Source organism: Lissotriton helveticus, chromosome 3_1 (assembly GCF_964261635.1).
Source record: "Lissotriton helveticus chromosome 3_1, aLisHel1.1, whole genome shotgun sequence".
Lineage (NCBI taxonomy): Eukaryota > Metazoa > Chordata > Amphibia > Caudata > Salamandridae > Lissotriton > Lissotriton helveticus.
Genome location: NC_136061.1, coordinates 1,910,527,948 through 1,910,547,312, shown reverse-complemented (window position 1 = coordinate 1,910,547,312; position 19,365 = coordinate 1,910,527,948). Strand labels below are relative to the sequence as shown.

General features: G+C 44.0%; 1 protein-coding gene across 3 annotated transcripts in view; it reads right to left on the bottom strand.

The window, feature by feature from the left end:
* Positions 1–19,365, bottom strand: part of SLC67A1 (solute carrier family 67 member 1) — a 1,118,404-nt gene that overhangs the window by 5,424 nt on the left and 1,093,615 nt on the right. For all 3 annotated transcript variants that reach the window (XM_078682895.1, XM_078682893.1, XM_078682894.1), the window contains exon 10: positions 12,129–12,249. In XM_078682895.1, the coding sequence (XP_078539021.1) occupies positions 12,129–12,249 (121 nt within the window). The remainder of the gene's footprint in view (positions 1–12,128; positions 12,250–19,365) is intronic.

The window sequence follows — 19,365 nt, the reverse complement described above, 5'->3', positions numbered from 1 at the left end:
AATAGGGGAGCAGAGGCGAATCATTCAGGACAGTGAGGAGAGATGGGCAGCCATGTTGGTGGCCAGAGAGAGGGCTGGGCTGGGATATTTTGGGTGGGGGGAGGAGGCATTGTGGGAGGAGGTGGAGGCAGGAGGTATGCAGGAGCCTGAAGGGGAGACAGCAGGAGGCAAGTGGGTATGGGTCACTGCTAAGCCGCAGACAGAGAAGAAAACAGGGACAGCCAGCACAGCTGTGAGGCCCGGTGGTGCAGGAGACCCCACAGGTTGGAGCAGCCTGGTGGGGGAAGAAACTGGCGGGTGAGGCCAGCAGGTGCTGGGTGACACCAGTGGGGCACACAACGGCTCCAGGAGGCTAGCCAGAAGCAGCAGGGGGGTCCGCCGTGGCTTACTCGCCAACGAGGGGGCGCGCAACGCCCACGGCAACGAAGAAGTGCACTGGTAAGAGTGGTGTAGTTGTGAGAGGACAGAAGAGGGTGGAGCATGAGGAAGTGAGAGAGACAATGTTGAATGAGGCTGAAGTGGTGTTGGATTATGAGGAGGAGAGTGACGAGTGGGAAGAAGGTGAAGTGTGAGATGATGACAAAGGAATTATGAGGGCCCCCGAGGTCTCTGAGAGGGCAATCAAGAGAGTTGGTGTTTTACAGGAGACAAACACGGCCAAGGACAAATCCAAGGCAGTGGCGCAGAAAAAGTTCAGCAGCCGGGGCAAAGACAAAGAGATCAAAGGAGAACCTCAGGTACTGGCGACTGGTGGACAATCTGGGGGGGAGGAGGATCGGGGGGAGGGAGCTGAGGGTAAGAAGGGGAAATCCTGCCGGTCGGTGGGTGTTGTTGAAGGGAAGGGATTTGGTGTTAGAAACAGATGCATCAGTAGAGGTCAAAGAGACTGGTGGAGCTACAAGCTTAGTAGGCACAGGTGTCTAGATGGACAAAATTGAAGTGACTGAAGGGAGGGAGGATAAAATAGATGACCAGCACCACAAAAAAACTACCATACATGGGGTTTGTGATGCCATTGGAATCACACCTCTCTGACAAGACAAAAAACAGGATTTGGAAGCATGAATACGTCTTTAAGTTATTGCATAGAGAGAAACAGGCTAAGGAGGGGTCGAAAGAAGAAGAACGAGAATTGACAAGGAGACAGGGGGTGCCCATGGATATGGAAAACTGGACCTCGGCTTTCCTGCTATACGCTAGAAGTACCTGGACAGGGTGGTCGCCTTGTTAAAATACATGGATATTATCCGAAAATCTCAGGTGCATTTCGGTGGTTTCGCATGGCAGAGCTATGATGAAGAATTTAGGGCCAGGGTTAGCATCAATCCAGACAAGCAGTGGGGGGAGGTGGATCAAGAACTATGGATGGAGTGGATGTCGTCCACACAATCCTCAGCATCCACACATACGGCCAACGGCCTGCCGGTGATGTATCGGTCCTTTCAGGCACGCCCCACTCAACAAGGGGCGGGCGGGGCTAGTTTCAGGGCAAGTGGAGCTAGAGGGCTGCCAAAACTAATGGGAGCCACAACCAGGGCATGCTGGAACTTCAATAAGGGCTTCTGTTCCAGGCACCCATGTAAATTCAAACATGAATTCTCCAAATGCGGGGGCAGACACCCAATCACTCAGTGTTTTACCCTGGCCACACCGGGGGGCATATCAACAAGGGGCGACGATAATATTATTGCCGCTTTAGAGCCCGTTTTTGGGAGAAAAGCGGCAATAATATTATCGCATTATCAACAAGGACACGCTAGCGTGTGTTTACTTGCATTAGCGCCCCTTGTCAGCACCCCTCCCATTGTATCGCTAATGAGATGCAAAGGAGGCGTGCCAGACAAAACACCATGGGAAAATATCGCTAACCAAGCTTAGTCATATTGACAACGAGGGTTAGCGATATTTAAAATCGCGTTAAGTATGCCTTAATGCAGGAATTTAACGTCTGTTAAATTCCTGACCAAGGCATACCTAACATGGGGGGTGGATTGTGTGGCTAAGACCACAGGCCCTATCACCAACGATATCGCTGTTTTCCATGGAACATCGCTGGAAAACCAGCGATGTTCCATGGAAAACACCGCTATCACTGGAATGATTATTGCCAATGCGCTATGCATTGTTGATACAGCGCTAGCATGGCGACAATTTCCAGAAATAGCCGGCGATATGTAATCTCACGCTGAGAGCAGCCAGCGATTATTATCGCTGCCGCTTGTTGATATGCTCCCAAGTGAACAGTGGAGGTCCACGAAGGGGAGGGGACAGTCTGGACAGAGGGCCCCTACTCCAGTTAAGATTGAAGCCATGGGCCCGTGGCTCTCGATTTACCCTGACAAGGAGGCGGCCCTGCGTTTACAATGGGTTTTTATTGAGGGCTTCAGGGTAGGTTATCAGGGTCCACGGGGACGTAGATGCGCGGACAACTTTAAATCAGTCAAACACTTACAGAAGGTGGTGGCAGCAAAACTGGGAAAAGAAGTTGAGGAGGGAAGGATGGCAGGCCCATTCACGGACTCGCAACTTCAAGACTTGATTATGTCACCCCTTTGGGTGGTCCCCAAAAAGGAACCGGGGAGTTCAGAATGATTCATCACCTATCATGGCCAGAAGGGGGATCAATCAACAATTTCATTGCTGAGGAAGACTCTAGGTTACTGTATGCCTCAGTGGATGATGCCGTCCGCTTGGTGAGGGCTTGTGAGTGGGGAGCGGAAATGGCAAAGTGCGATGTCAAGTCTGCTTTCCATCTACTGCCCATCCACCGTGGATTTTCCGCTACTGGGGATGCAGTTTGAGGGGAGCATCTATGTGTGGACAAAGTCTTGCCCATTGGGTACGTGATTTCTTGCGAACTGTTTGAGATGTTCAGAACATTCCTGCAGTGGGTGTTTGTCAAGAGCTGTGGTCACAGAGAGGTGTCACATTACCTGGATGACTTCCTGTTTGTAGGGAAAGGAGGCTCTGGAGCCTGCAAGAGAGCGTTACACCAGTTTGAGGGATTGACACAAACATTTGGGGTGCCGTTGGCACCAGAGAAAACAGCTGGGCCCAGCTGCAGGTTGACTTTTCTGGGCATAGAACTGGACTCCGTGCACTGGACTGCCCAAAGAGAAAGTGGATGACATTCAGGCCTTCCTGTAGTTGAGGGCTGTGCAGAAGTTGCTGGGTTTCCTGAACTTTGCTTGCAGGGTGGTGAGAGCGGGGAGGACTTTTTGCAGGCGACTTGGCATGGCCATGTCAGGCGCAGTATTACAACACCACAGGGTCAGGGTCTCAATGGGGATCAGGGCAGACTTGGAAGTGTGGCAGACGTTTTTGGTTTAATGCAATGGTGTATCTTTAGATTTTGTGGAGGAGAACACAGTCTGGCAAGTTCAGATATTTTCGTATGCTGCAGGCGATTCAGGTTTTGGTTTATTCTTGGATGGACGCTGGTGTGCAGAGAGTTGGTCGGCACATTGTTTGAGACAAGGGTGTGGCATTGCATTTTTGGAGTTATTCCCGCTTCTAGTGGTATTGACGGTGTGGGGCGGCGAACTGCAGAATCGGAAGGTGCTTTTTCATGTAGACAACATGACAGTGGTGGAACTGGTAAACAGACAGAAGGCGCAGGATTTAAGGGTGTTGAGACTGTTGCAGTGGTTTATGCTGAAGTGTCTGAAGTTGAATGTGGTTTTTTGCGCTAAACACATTCCAGGGGTTAGCAATGATGTTGCGGATGCTTTGTCTCGTTCGCAGTGGCAGCGATTTCGAAGACTGGCACCCGGAGCAGAGAAGTGCAAGACAGAGTTGCCGGACGACATCTGGGACTGGAGGGAGTGAGAGTTGTAGGCCTGGTCGGAAGGTCGTTGGTGGACTCCACGCGACGGAGTTATAGGCTGGCATTGTCTGCGTTTGGGGAGTTTTTGGGTCAAGAGGTAGCGACAATGAGTATTACAAGCCAAGTGGCGGAGCAGGGAATTTTGATTTTTGTGTTACGTTGCATAGATAAAGGTTTGTCACAGACAACAATAGCAGGGAAGTTAGCTGGTATATCCTTTTACAGTAAGCTATATCTTGGTTTTGATCCCGCCAAGGATGAAATTCTGAGTAGAATGCTGAAAGGTTGGGGGCGGGAGCGTGGGGTTTGGGGGGGGAGCTTTGAGACAAGCCATCACGCTGAATTTGTTGAGGGAGTTGTTGGGGGTTTTATCAGATTGTTTTTATGACACAGCGGAGGTGTCCATATTCAGATTATGCATGATCTGGATGTTTGTGGGGGCTTTCAGGGTCTCAGAATTGCTGGGATCACCACAGCAGGCGGGGCTCTACTACGGTGAGGTGCGTTTGGACCAAAGATGACTGGAAATTTGGTTGAGTCACTCCAAGATTGATCAAGCATGTAGGGGAAGATGGGTGTGGTTGAAGGAGAGGGGGTGCAGCGAGGTGTGCCCGGTGCGGGAAAGGCAGGAGTACTTGTCCAATTTGGGGCACCCCAAAGAGGAGGTTTTCTGTCACGCTTCAGGGGAGCGAGTGGCGGCTTTCCAGTTACTGGTGGTATTATGCCGGGCACTTCGAATGGTGGGTAGGGAGCCAAAGGATACGAAAGGTTGAAATGGGGCAGGTAACCACCCTACGGGGGTTCCCTGGCTGGCGAGACTTTGGAGAGGTGGTGAGTTACATACGGGCAGAGCTACCCCTCGGGGGGGATGTACACAGGTGACTGATGGTGGGGCGCAGGATGCAAGGAGCAACAGAAGAAAGTCAAGAGAGGATGTTTTAGAGGGCAGTGAAGGTGAGAATTGATGTATGGAGGAGGTTGCAGAGAGAAAGGGAGGAGCGAACAGGTGAGACGGCTTAAGAATGGATGGGGAGAATGAGTTATGGTTGTGATAAAAGTTATACAGTTGCATTTATGTTTTGTTATTCGAATTGGATTCATGGCAACCTTGTCCTAATAAAATGGTCTTTCATGCTTTAAGTAACAGTGTGGATTGTAGTTATTGCGCGATGCCGGCTCCCGGGGGAAGCAAAGGTCGCAGACCAGTCTTTCCTCGGGGCACTTTGTGCAGGCCAGAAGGAAAGGTGGGAAGGGGGTCTCAAAGGAGGGAGTTAGGGTCGGGCCAGGGGTGGTCTGTAAAGGTGTCAGGAAGAGAGGTTCGGGCCTCTTTCCTGACACCTCGCACCACCGGGTTTGGGCATAGAAAGTTACTCCACCACCCACCCTACAGGTAATAAAGAAAGGGTATTGGTGAGGGCTCAAGTGTGCCAGTTTAGGACAGGTTGCAAGGCTCTAGGGTTACGAGACTTTGGAGGGGTGGTGAGTCTCATACGGGTGGAGCCACCCCTCGAGGGGGTGACTGATGGCGGGGCACAGAATGCAAGGAGCAAGGAGCAACAGAAGAAAGTCAAAAGAGGATGTTTTAAAGGGCAGTGAAGGTGAGAATGGATGTATGGAGAAGATTGCAGAGAGAAAGGGGAGGAGCGAAACCGGTGAGACGGTTTATGTTGTTGTGATAAAAGTTATAAAGTTGCATTTATGTGTTGTTAATCAAATTAGATTTATGGCAACCTTGTCCTCATAAATTGGCTTTTTACGCTTCAAGTAACAGCGTGGAGTGGAGTGATTGCGCAAAGAACAGTAAAGGAGCGGGCCAGAGATGGAGCAGACATGAGAGGGAGGCAGGAAGGGGACATCATGTTGGTAGCCTTTACAGTTTATGTACTTCCCTTTGACCACTTCAGAGCTCTGAGGTCAAACTGATGAGAATGGGATAAGAAAGGGAAGGATGAAACAAGAAAAAGTTAAGAGGAGAACATGGTGTTATGGCATGGTGTTTGCTTGTACAGTCTCTGTTGTATGCTGTCATAAAACTACTTCAAAGGGATTGTCGAACATAATAGAAAAAATGTTGTCCCTTCGCGCAATAGCATTCTTAGCATTCTGCTAGATACTGTGTAAGAAGGGTGGTGAAAGGTAGAATGAGGAAGTTAGAAGGCCAGTACAAAGCCTGAGAACTGAAACAAAAAACACAATATTTGCACACTTGCCGTCAGTTAGCTTTCATCCGATATTAGAGGCAAGGTACAGCCAAATAATCCAGGGTTGATCTGCAGGGGAGCTGACCTTACATTAATCAGTTGGGCAAATACGGTGATGGGGGCAGCGCTGAAGAATAGAGTAAGGTAACCACAATTACCACTGGCTGTGGGAGAATTTCCTTTGCCTCTACAGAATCAACAAGCATTAGCAAAGACAAGAGGTCTTGTGTTGACTGCCAGCCTTTTGGCTTGAAAATTATTATTTTGATATGGTTTTTGTAAAACATTATTGTTGGGGGAGCTACTGACCATAATCAATATAACAAAAACAATTAACTAAAAGCAAAAATATGTTTTTGGTATCAAAAAGGCACATTGCCTCAGTAGTCCCTGGTGCAGTAGGGAACTACTTGGGGAGCTGATGTGGTCTTTGAGACAGAGAAAAATACCATCACTTACAGTGAAGTCAGCCAATGGGTGAACTGGGCTGACTTACTGCCCCACGCTGTATCGTAGAGGGTGAAAGAAAAATTCAAATGCCACAACAATAACAGATCAAAGGATGACTGAAAGTCCCTATAAGTAAGTGCATTATGTATGTACTAGCTTCTGTATGCTGGTTTAGAGTGTATGATATGATATGATATATATATATATATATATATATATATATATATATATATATATATATATATATATATATATATATATATATATATAAATAAACAAAGTGCCTTAAGCATTGGGAGGCACTCGACAGTGCTGTGCCATCCGGCTGTGTGATTTGCAGCCTGCCTCTTCGTTCCACATTTCAAAAGTGTGCCGACGCGTTTTAAGGTAACAAATAAAAAAAGCCGGAAATTAAAGTAATGCTGTATTCGAGTGGCATGTTTGCAAGCCCATGAACAAGGGGTGTGTTAACCCTGAAACGCGTCGGGCATTTTAAATGAGTGTGGTGCGGAAAGGTGTGCCAGGTGGGAAGCCCGGAGGGCAGAGGACTGTCGTGTGCCTTTCGTATGCTTAGGGCATTTTGGTGAAACACATTGCTACACGGCGGCCTGGCCGTTGAAAGCGCACCATCTTTTGCTGTAGTATGGATGACTGACAGCAAAACGAGGCTTGTACATCCAAACTAATTGGAAGTAATTCAGCACAGGACTCTCGTGCGATTTATGGCGCGCCCGACCACATTGCAGCCTACTGAAGGAAATTAAAGGACTGAGCATAATTTAAACTGTATGTGTATGTATGTATGTATGTATGTATGTATGTATGTATGTATGTATGTATATATATATATATATATATATATATATATATATATATATATATATATATAAAACGAGGTTTCCAGTGAAACTGTTTCCAAGGTTACAAACTTTGATATTAGTCATGATGGTGTTTTCTGAATGTGTGGGAAAGACAATAAGGCAGTTATCTGTACTGGGAACTTTGATTCCATTAACAAGAGGTTGCTAAAGAAGTAATTAAATTTTCAAATTTGTATCTCAAACTCCTATCTGATTGTCTCTAGGGTATTTATCCATGATGGAGAAATCACACACTTTTCTACTTCAAACGTAGTCAGTTGTCCTCTGCACAAGAATGTAATTGCATCCCAGGTTTTCATATATTTTAGAAGGAGGAATGACGCTTACAAACACTGGGAAGATTTGAAGTAACACAGAAGTAAATTGGATTAGTTCCTTGGAGAGTGGTAATTTTACTCCTGTTGGTAACAAATGCATTACCACTAACATTTCCAATGCAGGAATTCAAATCTGAAAATGGTGGTATTTATCGCTGAAAATTAAAAGGAGCTAGGTGCTGGTCAGCCCTGGCAAATTCATAAACAATGTCCTCTGTCACATTTGAAGGCTAGGTTGGCCACTATAGATTTGGGTATTGAAGGGGAGGTGTTTTTGACACGGTGCACTTATCAATGGCTTGCTATATCATGATCATTGATGTGTATTCATATTGATTTTTTCCACAAGGAACCATTGTTCTACATGTGTCTGTTTTCCTCCTGGTTCCAGGTGATTTTTCTTAGGGCAGTCCCTATTTCGGTTAAGCTTATGTGAAAGCTAAGAACAGGTGACAATTGTCAGAGATTCTGTTTTACACACGGTGTCTCTGTTTTAGAGATTTAGTTCATGAAGGCATAAATTATGTTTTAACTGCTGTGGTACCAGAGGTGTTATATAAATCAGTTTAGGATAACAGGGTAACCAAAGGCTGAGCAGTAAGTATTTAGTCTGCTCTGTCTTTGGAGTTTGACACTTAGTAATGCTTTTGCTTATGATAAACTATATCTCATGGCCTTGTGAACAATTTAAATATGAAAAACTACATGAAAACGTTTTACACCAAAGTCAGCATTGGTTCATGCAGTTTCTCCAGTACCAGTATACCAGTATCCCAGTATCAAGTGGTTTAGCAATGCCACACTGAAAAATATACAAAATCATAAAGTTAACAAAGTTTTCTTGGCATAGCAATGTGGCAAAAATTACAGTCTCCTAGCAACAACTATACATATGGGTAGGCTTTTCTGTTTTAAATGTTGTTTTTGTTGTGAGTTCTGGTGGGGTATTCTCAATGTTTTTCTGTTTTTCCCAAAAATGTAAAAATCAGTGGGTATCCCTATGTAAACTAAACTCCAAACTTTGCAGCCCAACAACTGAACCGGTTCGAAAGGTCATAAGAGCCAAGTTACTTCCTTCAATCACATATGGCCAACTAAAATTTCCTGTGGTATTAATTAACACCAATGGAGCTCGCCAACTGCTGAGCATTCAAACAGATCTTCCAGATACCCACCTATGCCCGGAACGCCTTGGTACTGCTGGAATTCGGGCTAAATAAATAATCTTATCAACATTGAGATCAATTGTTCGGTACTAATCGAGGGGTCTGCGCAGCACCACCAAACACAATGAAAGCAATTTTAAAGGAAATTTTCACTAAAGGTGAAAATTCCTGGGCCAACGGCCTTCTTACTGCCTGCACTTAACTGCACTTGACCTGTCCAACTGACAGGATTTTATCCACCAACCAGGAATTTTAAAATTCATTTTAAAGAAACAAGTTAGACTATTATCTAAGGAAGACGACGTGAAGGTAATAGAGTTCTCCAGTAGCAATATTGGGCTCTTAGTTAATTCCTTCCAGGATAAACTGAGACAGCCATATCTCGACTCAGCCTTGAATAAAACAATCTTAAAGCAAATTCTGTCAGTCAGACTTATGATACTGCGAATAAAAGATATAGATAATCGCTGGAAAACATTAGAGGCGGTTACCACCTGCAGACCGTGTCACCAGCATGAGGAATCTATATCTCATTTGGTTTGCATCTGCCATCGACTGAACCATGCACAGATGCAATGAAACTTCTTTTTTAATTTGAAGATCCCAATGGAACTGGCCAGACTAGTGACATTTGTAAACCATTTGAAAGAACTTATAAGTAAAGACTGAGCCAAGAATTAGAGTCCGAAAACAGTTTTAAATTAGCGAATATACATCTGTCTCTTAATGTTGTGTACTGTATACTTGCTAAACGAAATTATACAATGAAGTTTTATTCTTGATCAAAGAAGGTGCATTGATGGAGATATCCTGCCTAGTCCTTTTGTAACAATTTTAATTAATTGAAACAATAAATAGATGTATTAATTCATTCAGTGGTTATCAGTGTTCACACTTTTGTGCACTGTGAAAAATAATGATTTTTAATACTTCCTTCCTCATTTCTTGTTACTAATTAGCTTATCTGTACATTTTCCTTGAATTTGCTCTACCAAAGAACATTTATTATTTTCCTCACTTCCCTGCCTGTTGCATTTTCCAGCACTCAAACTAGTCTTTCGAGCAGCCCAGCCCGGTCCTTTATCCATGCACATGGATGGTGGTGTTTGCGCCCCATTGAAATTTAATTGCAGCAGATAAAATGTTAATGACGAGTATTTAACACAACTCCCTGCTGCACTATTCTTCAGACAAATGACAACGATTCACTAAATGAAGATTTTCTACTTGGGACAGGAAATATATTTAGAGATGCTACGTGCTCTGTTATTGCTAACCAATGTCACACTGCCCTGTTCTATGTCTTGAGGTAACAAGAAAGGACCGGGCTAATAAATACGTTAGTGTTGTCTGGTTCGAACATCCCCCTGCTCAACATGGTCAGAGGGAATATCTCTGCTAAGGAATTAATATGCATACTGTCTTGTGTGACAGCAAGCTCTAATGCTTTCCAGCTCAGGTAGTAGACTTTTCACGACCTGCGGGGTGCCTTGGGTTGTTTGCCTGTGAAAATTACACCATGAATACATTTATTTTATATTGTTGGCCACACCTATAGGAGTTTGTGTTTATTTGAAAGCCAGCTCTAGGACTGCTAAAAATTGTTTTTTTGAAAAACATATGGGCCTTCGTTTATTTGAAAGCAGTGTGGGGACTGTGTTCCAACCTTGGGGAAAAGCACAAACACAGCTCTCTATGATTCCATGAAATACATCACCCTAGTTGGTACAGGTGATTTAGTCAAGTAATAGGTCTACTTTCAGTATTATAGGTTCCAAGCTTCATTTTCACTGGGTAGCAACAGGATTAAAAATTGAAGTTGGTCGTGCTAGAGCTGAATCAAGAACATGTTCTATTTCAGTTTGCAGGCTCAGATCCGGTCCATGCACCAATTTTTACTCAGATTGCGCTGTCTGCAGCACATATTTGAAAAGAAAGAGTGATGGATGTCTTTTCATGTTTCTAAGATGTATTGTCTGCAACTTCTACACTAACTTGTAGGTTTACTGAGTTAATGTGTGCACTGTAGGCAACTCCGTTTTAGCAAAACCGGTGCATGGATCTCATCTGAGCCTTTTCTGGGTTCCTGAAGATGTTCATTGGCATGTAAATCATTAGAACAAGAGTGTCAGGTGCAGCACTTTTGACTGGGTGTGAGTGTTTGATTGGTTCAGATGCTCCGTCCACCACCACCCCTTTTTGTACCGCTTTGGCAGCCATAAGTGTGGCAGGGTATGCTCAGACGTGAGTCCCTTGCTCGCTTTGCCACTGGATTCAAGCAAGCCGGGCTGAAGACGGCTGGAATGCCAGAAACCGGTCCTCGGAAGCTTGTTTCCGGTCCAGGGAAGGCATGGCTTGGCAGTTCAGGCTGGACTGTTCCCATGAGGCACAGGGTCAGACTGATTTGCATATAGCCATGTCTGAACTGGGGTGGCAGAGTGGGCTAAAGAACGGTGATGAATCAAACCCAGCTCTTTTGACTGGGTGTGAGTGTTTGATTGGTTCAGATGCTCCGTCCATCACCACCCCCTTTTGTACCACTTTAGGAGAGGACATTGATTCTTGAGGTATCTGTATGCACAGTGATCTTTGTTGCCACAAACTTAATGCTTGAGCTTTCAGAAAGCAAAGCTCCGATCCACTCTTAGAGTAGGAGGATAACACCATGATGATACCCACTGTCTGGGCTGAGACCCAACTCATAGTTCAGCTGTGAACTTGCTAGCCACTACACAGCAACGTGCTGTGAACAGTGAGCCAAATCCATATAAGATGAGCCATACTTCCAAAGTGAGAGTATACGTAGGATAAGGAAGTCCATGAAGCTAGAGGATGGTCAAAAGGGCACATAAGTAGCTTACCATGGCCCAAGACTGTCATAGCGGGAGCATCCATCACAGAAGTGCTTAGAGGTTGAGCCTACTCTCCGAATGCTTTCATACAGAAGGGCGGCGAAGCAGAAAAAAGTGCAGCAAAATCCATTGTTTTCCAGTTTCCCTTTGGTGGCATTTTGTCAGTTAAAATCATCATCGAGTGAAAACCAGACACTCTGCATATGGAAAATGTAGCAACGCTATTGTTTACTACAGAAAATCATATATTGTCTGCAAGCATAATAAATAGGGACGTATGAACCTGTTGGACTTAATAGTCATTTGTGGCGTGTTAAAAAGGATGACAAAAAAGCATAACACTTGTGATGTACAACAAGAAATATATCTGTTCAAATTTGCGACGTTTATATGCTAGAACATGATGGCAGACAAAAAGTTGCTTTTAGAACTCACCAGTGTCTGATGAAGGGACTGATTTTGTTAAAATGCTGTCAGTAATCACTGCCAGAATGGCGAGTGCAAATACCAGTGGAATGGCAATAACACAGAAATGAAACACATTGCCCATCAGCGCCTGCAACATTAAATAAAGAAACAGAAACAATTGTCAGTTTAAGATTCTTCCATCATAATTGCACTATCCAATTGATATTCCATTGGCATAAAAAACACATGGACAGCCATACTCCCAGTAAATGTGTTTAGGTCTCCTGAGATTCTAGCAACCTGCCCTGGAACTGAGATTGCCCTCCTGCACAATATGGAACCATGTTACCTCTATTTGGGTTAATAAATGAGGCCCCGATGAACAAAATGCGCACTTAGCTGAAGTAATGGTTTCCAGTTTGGGTGGCTTTTTTTGACCGAAAAAAGACAGTGCTATAAAATAAGGTACCAACACAGAGCAAGCAATAGAACGCACTGTGATTGAGGTACTACTTTTATTTTTTTTTTGTCCATGTTGTCCTTCTTAAAGCTCGTGCCAGTTATAGCTATTTTTTACTATTCCACACACACTTCAAAAAAGCCATTTCTGCTTTGAAATGGATTTTTACTGAGACAACAGATGTTATCTGCTTTTATTTTGGCAACAGATGTTACCTGCTTCTAAATGTATGTTCACAAAGATATGGACATGGCCGCAATTGCTTTCTTTATGTGATAGGATTTTTTTTGCCAAATGTCATATTTTTTTCTTTTCCACACATGGGCAGATTAACTAATTTGTTCAGAATCCCATCGGTGTTGTGTCGAGACCCAACAAGCATTGTCAGAGCCATTAGGTCTCGCCTGTGAGTCTATTGGCTCTGCCACTTCCTCTTGTTCATGCTGTCCACCATAGGCATTGCCAACTTTGGTAATGATTTGTAGGTATGCTGCATAGCAGCATGGCTGCTGTGTTGCATAGCCAAAAAAAAATAATATTAAAAGAAGGACTATGAGGCATCCTGCACTAATGTACTTTTAAGATAAGAAGTGCATTAGCCTTGGCTATAACATACCACTTTTTAAAATTGGTTTTAGACACACTGCAAAGCATCTGTACAACTGTACAGTATGGCTATAAAACATTGCCAAAGCCAAGAGTTCTCCGAGGCGATCCCTATTGGCTTTGCCAATGCTTGTTCTACATTCCAACAGAAGAAAAGGACAGATTTTCTTCAGATCCTTTAATAGAAGATCTATAGAGGACAATATCTTATTAATATGTGGTGACTAAGCTAAATTATTATCAATAGTGACCCCTTCATTTACTGCAGTTGACACCAGAACAGAGGATTGCTAATCGCGGCAGCCACCACTCTGCCAGAAGGCAATCTTGCTGACCCCAAAAATCAGGATTTCTGTCTTCTCAATGTTAAGTTTTAAGGAACTCTCTCCCATCCACTGGGTACAGCTGACAGCCTGGCTTTAAAGATGGCTATGATATATCCCATGCTATCATTTAGGCGAATCACTATCTGGGTATCATAAGCCTATCTCATAAATATTAGACCTAGAGATCTTATTTGCTGTGCCAGGGGAGCTACAGGGTGTGCACTGCGGTACACCCTGTTCTGCTGGCTTGAATGTTGAAAGAAAAGAAGACAGTTTTACTGCTTGGCATCTGTCATGTAATTATGATCAAAGACATTTTCGGGAAATTCTGCAGATCCTCATGTGGAGAATACTGGCATCCAAGATATCCTGGCACATGGTGTGAAAGATGGCAGAGAGATCGAGATAAATCAATGCTACTCTGCCACCCTCATGTAACACCCGATGAATGTCATCCAAAATGGATACTGAGACTATTCTATGTGTTGCGCGCGGTTGTAACTCCTGATTGTGCTGCAGAGTCTAAAGCTGCTTGCTTAATTAGGAATGTTACCAAAAGGGGTAAACCCAATTAATGTCCCTGGGACCTGGGTATATATATATATATATATATAGGTACAATGAGAAGGGGTCCCAGTACACGTTTACTTAAAGTAAAAAAATAATAAAGATAAACTGAAGGTTTACAAGACATAAACAGAAACCAAATCAGGTATACTGTTATTTAATCACAATGGACCTAGCATGACAAATACATCACTTATTTGAAAGAACACAAATTGGTGCCCCAAAGAGTGAGGGAGAATTAAGGGGTGCGAGGTAGGTGTGATTGTCATGCAAGGATAAAGGGTTTTTCAGGATCAAAGTGACTGGCAACCGCCTAATGGTCAAAATACAAATACAGATAAATTTGCTTCCATGCGGAGCCAGAAGGAAAACATTTGAATGTTCTACAGTTTTACAGATTTGCCATGCTTTAATGGCCTTCGTGAATGTATTATAACTGAGGCATAAGCTAGCAAACTCATAAGTTGTCGACGTTTCAACCCCAATATAGTGAAGGATCAATGTAGGCCTTACAAGGGGTCTTCCTCAGGACAGAAACCCCCCCGATGGAAGAACATTCATATGTTTTCCTTCTGGCTCCGCATGGAAGCAAATGTATCTGTATTTGTATTTTGACCAGTAGGCGATTGCCAGTCACTTTGATCCTGAAAACCCCTTTATCCTTGCATGAAAATCACACCTACCTCGCACCCCTTACCTCTCCCTCACTCTTTGGGGCACCAATTTGTGTTCTTTCAAATAAGTGAATGTATTTTTAATGCTAGGTCCATTGAGATTAAATAACAGTGTACCAGCATAATTATCTGATTTGGTTTCTGTTTCTGTTTTGTAAACCTTCAGTTTATCTTTATTATTTTTTGCTTTTAAGTAAACGTGTACTGGGACCCCTTCTCAATGTACCTGCTTAATTAGGAAGGCAGATGGTTGTACAAGTACATGTTTTCCAAGAAATTAATTGGTATTGAAAGTTGATAGATGGGATGATAGTTACTGGAAATGTTTGGGTCCACTGACTGCTTTTTAGGTCTCACCTAGACAACATGTGCTGTCTCTTCGAGATATTTTTTCCTAACAGTGGGCTTTAAGACCGCCTAATACTTACCATTAGTTGGCTTAATTGTCACTCATTTACTTAAGGCTCCTTCCTCTTCATGGGTTTGTCCCTCCCTTGGAGCATGGACACATTACTTGTGTCCTTCAACTGCTCATTGTGTTGGCACTACTTTCATTTGTTCTTTAGCGCTCTATGAGTGTCTGTCTTTTTGAGTTGTCTTACTCATGTAGTTACACCCCCCTCCATTGCCTTCCCCCTGCTGCCCCAGTGCTGTTTGTTAACTCCAGCCCCTCTCTCCCACCCTGTTTCCATAAGCTTGCCACCAGCCCTCTTTCCTCTTGCTGCTGTCTGTCTGCTTGGCCCCTGCCCTTATTTCCTGCTCTCTGTTGTTGTTAGGTTGACCCAGCACTTCCCTTCCACCTTTCATTATCATCATCGTGCCCCATTCCCTCCATCCTTCTACCCTCCGATGTCATCAGCCTTCCCCCCACCCTCTCTCCTACACTCTGCTGTCATCAGATAGTTCTCAGCCTGCCATCCTTGTTACCTACCAGAGAGCTGCGGCTGGTCCATTGGGGCTGTGGGGCCATGCACCCCCACCTTTTGCCCCTCACAAACAGTGACTGTCAGGCTGAACAAAGGTCAGCCTGACAGACACTGTTCATTTTCATGTCAGGCAGCCAGTAGCCAGACATGTGCTAAATGTCCACGCTCCTGGCTACCTGAGCTGAACATTGCTGGGCTGAGGAAGCCACAGCTCCTGTGGGCGTGACCTTCTCAGTTCAGCAAAGGTCTCCGAAGCCTTCCCATCTGTGACAAGGGGTAGCGTAACTGATTGCCTCGCACCTGGGTGCTTCAGTTTTAAGCCCTGAAGTGCCCAGGGTCGAGTGTCAATCAGTGACACTTCATCACAGAGTGGGGTGGGGTCAGCAGTCTCACTGACCCCATCCCACTCTGTGAAGACGTTGGGACTGATGCCTTCCCTCATTGGCTGACCTTAGCTGTCACAAGCCTCCTAGGACCTCCGAGGCAGAGCTGCAGGAAAGTGTGTGTTTTAAAAAAAATTCATGTTTGCTGCATGTGTGCCTGTATGCAGCAGTGGCCGGCCCAGGTAAGCACGGTAGGGCAATGGGGGCGGGGCATAGGGGAGGGGAAGTCGACAGATGACGGAATCGGTATTATTTATTTACTATACCTATTCCGTTGTCTGTCGACTTCCTCAGACTCCCACCCCACCCCACTGCGCTCACTTGTCCAATCCACCGCTGGATGCATGTATCAATGTTTTCTGATGAGTGTTGTGAATGTATGTGTTTGTGTGTGCACGTGTGAATTATTATTATTATTAGGATTTGTATTGCACAACGAATCATCCCCAGAGGGATCTCTCGGCACCCTGGTGGCACACTACCGGTGACCCATGACAGTTAGAACATCCAAGTTGTAAGCTGTTTCTTAAACTGCACAGGGGGTGTTCTGGCTTGGATCTCATCTGGAAGTCTATTCCAGTGAAAGGGGGCTAAATGAGAGAACGCACGACCACCTATTTTAGTTTTACTGATTTTCAGGGGACAGAGCAATTTCCGATTACTCGATCTCAATTGGCACATGGGGACATAGGGTATTACCTTCTCCCTTAGGTACTCAGGCCCAGTCCCTTGAAGTACTTTAAACAGCATACACAAGAGCTTAAAGACTGCTCTCTTCCTAATGGGCAGCCAGTGCTATTGTTGCAAGAGAGGTAATGACGAGGTGCGTAACGGTTTGTTGAGAGCCAGACGCGCTGCTGTATATTGAACTACTTGCAGCCTTGATGAAAGATCTTCCCTCATTCCAACTAATAGTGAATTACCGTAATCTAGTCTGCTGACTAGAAGCGCCTATATAAGGGTCCTTCTGGCCTCAAGGAGAATTCACGGAAAGATCTTTCTCAAAATCCGCATTAGTCCGAAGTATGTGCCTGAGACCGACTTCACATGATCTTCCATAGAGAGTTTATTATCAATAATAATGCCCAGGTTCCTTGCCTTCTTTTTTGGGCTCAGTGCTTCCCCAAGTTCTATAGGCCACCAGTCCGCAGACCACAATTCCTCAGCCTTCCCAAACAGGAGGATCTCCATTTTGTTGGAGTTAAGCTGAAGGAATGGATGTGAGTGTTTATGTGTATGTGTTTGTCCCGTCCGCCCCCTCACTCCTAAACTTACCAGCCGCCACTATTACCACCCCTCCCTCCCTGTGTGTTGACTCCTGCTCCCCAGTAATAAATGAACAAAAAGCTTTCTAATGTAACCAGCACTGGCTGTGTCATAGCACTTTTGTACTATACCTTCCATTATCCGAGTTTTCTCACCAACATATAATTTGACTTCACTCTTATGCTGTGTACTGTGCTCTCCAGTACCACTCAAATTTCTTACACTTACATTTTGCGTGTACAAGTTCTGTGATATACCAATATACAGAACAGTGGATTGTAAATGCCTTAATAGATGTCATGCTATCTAGTTTAATACCCACCCACGCTTCAAATTCTTTCACATATTGTCAACATATTTATTATTTGAAAAAATCAGTTCTAACTCTACTGTTCCTAATTTTTCATTGTCCTTTTTGCCCACGAACGACCAGTCGACGTTTTGAAGGAGCTTTCTTGAGCAGCAATTTACTACTACTGTGCCGTCAAACACAAATGAATGATTGTCTGTCCAGGGTAAACAGTGTGAGCATTAACAAGTAACATTTAGAAGGGAGGAACAAATTCTATCTACAGTGTAGCCGCTTTCTGTGTCAGGAGAAAATACACCTATTACGATGTTATGCCCCCCTCCTATCTTGAAAAACATTTGCTCTGAAAATGTTATATCTTGGCGGAATGACCAGCAGTAAATTATGCTCCGAAGGGCAAAGAAAGGTCCACTTGAGGAATATTCTTGAAAGCTTTATTCACACTGGAACACCAATGTAAAAGTAACGAGCAACGACATATACGTCCTGCTCCAATCCTTCCGCCATTCAACTGACACCTCAAGGTTCTACATCTTGTTTCAAGGTTCTACATATTGTTCAAAAGATCTAGAACACTAAGAGGCTGCAATCGATAATGCAAAAACATACAATGTTTACATTTATAACAGTCCAATATATGTCATTACATATCTTCCCCTAATTCCAATAAAACAAAAAATAAATAAATAAATAACAAAAAACACTATCCCTCTAACCCCTCATTGTCATCTACCCACACATAGTATGATAGCCATTGGGGCTTCACACGTACCCTCCTACCACAACTAGTCACCTCTACCCTAGATCTATTGCCAGTAGGTATATTCTCCGCCTGATTGATATCCGCCACTTCAACTTCCTCTTGCAGTACCGTACAATCAGAACTAGAATTTTCCTCCTGCTTCACTGGACCGTTCTCAAATTCAGAGTCACTTTCCGGTACCACAGGACTCTCAACTCCAGAAGATACTAATTCAAAGCCATTCATATTAAAAGGATTACACTCCAACCAATCACTTCTAAAATGGTCTCTCAGTGCACGAACTGCCACCTCAAACCCCTATTTATACACCTCAAAATCACTCTTCAAAACAGCAATCCTAAGGATCCCAACTTTACCATCACTCAATTGAACACCATTGTGCAACATTCTAGAAATCCTCAAAGGTTCGAAAACTGGCTTTCATCCTTCCTTACCTTCCAAGCTTTTTTAACTTCTTTAACCACCAAACTTCCGAACCTCTCTGCCAATCAACATCTTTTTATACTTCCAATGATTGTCAATAATCTTTTTTCTCACTTCATCAACAGATACATTAGCACCTAAGGACTGCAACATCCACTCAGGATTAAATTTAGCTCTTGCTCCTCCTCCCCTCATAACTTTAAAAGAAGACACTTCTAGGACCTCATAAATAGTAGTCCTATACATCCATACAGTTTTAAAAACTTGCACTTCCCAATCATCTTTATTCATCACCGCTAGCAGCACTGCATTTTTAACTACTTTATTAAACTGTTATATCATTCAATTTCCACTTTGATTATAATGTGAAGTAGTTCTGTCTTTCACTTCCACTTTCTCAAAATAACTCTTTGCCTTGTTAGAAGTAAACTCAACACCATAAAACATTTGGTCGATGAATTTCAGAACCTCAGTGGTAGCCACCTTGTCCACAATTTAGTCAACTGGCCACATTGAAAACACAGGTATCAATGCAATAATATACTTGGATTGGGAACCAA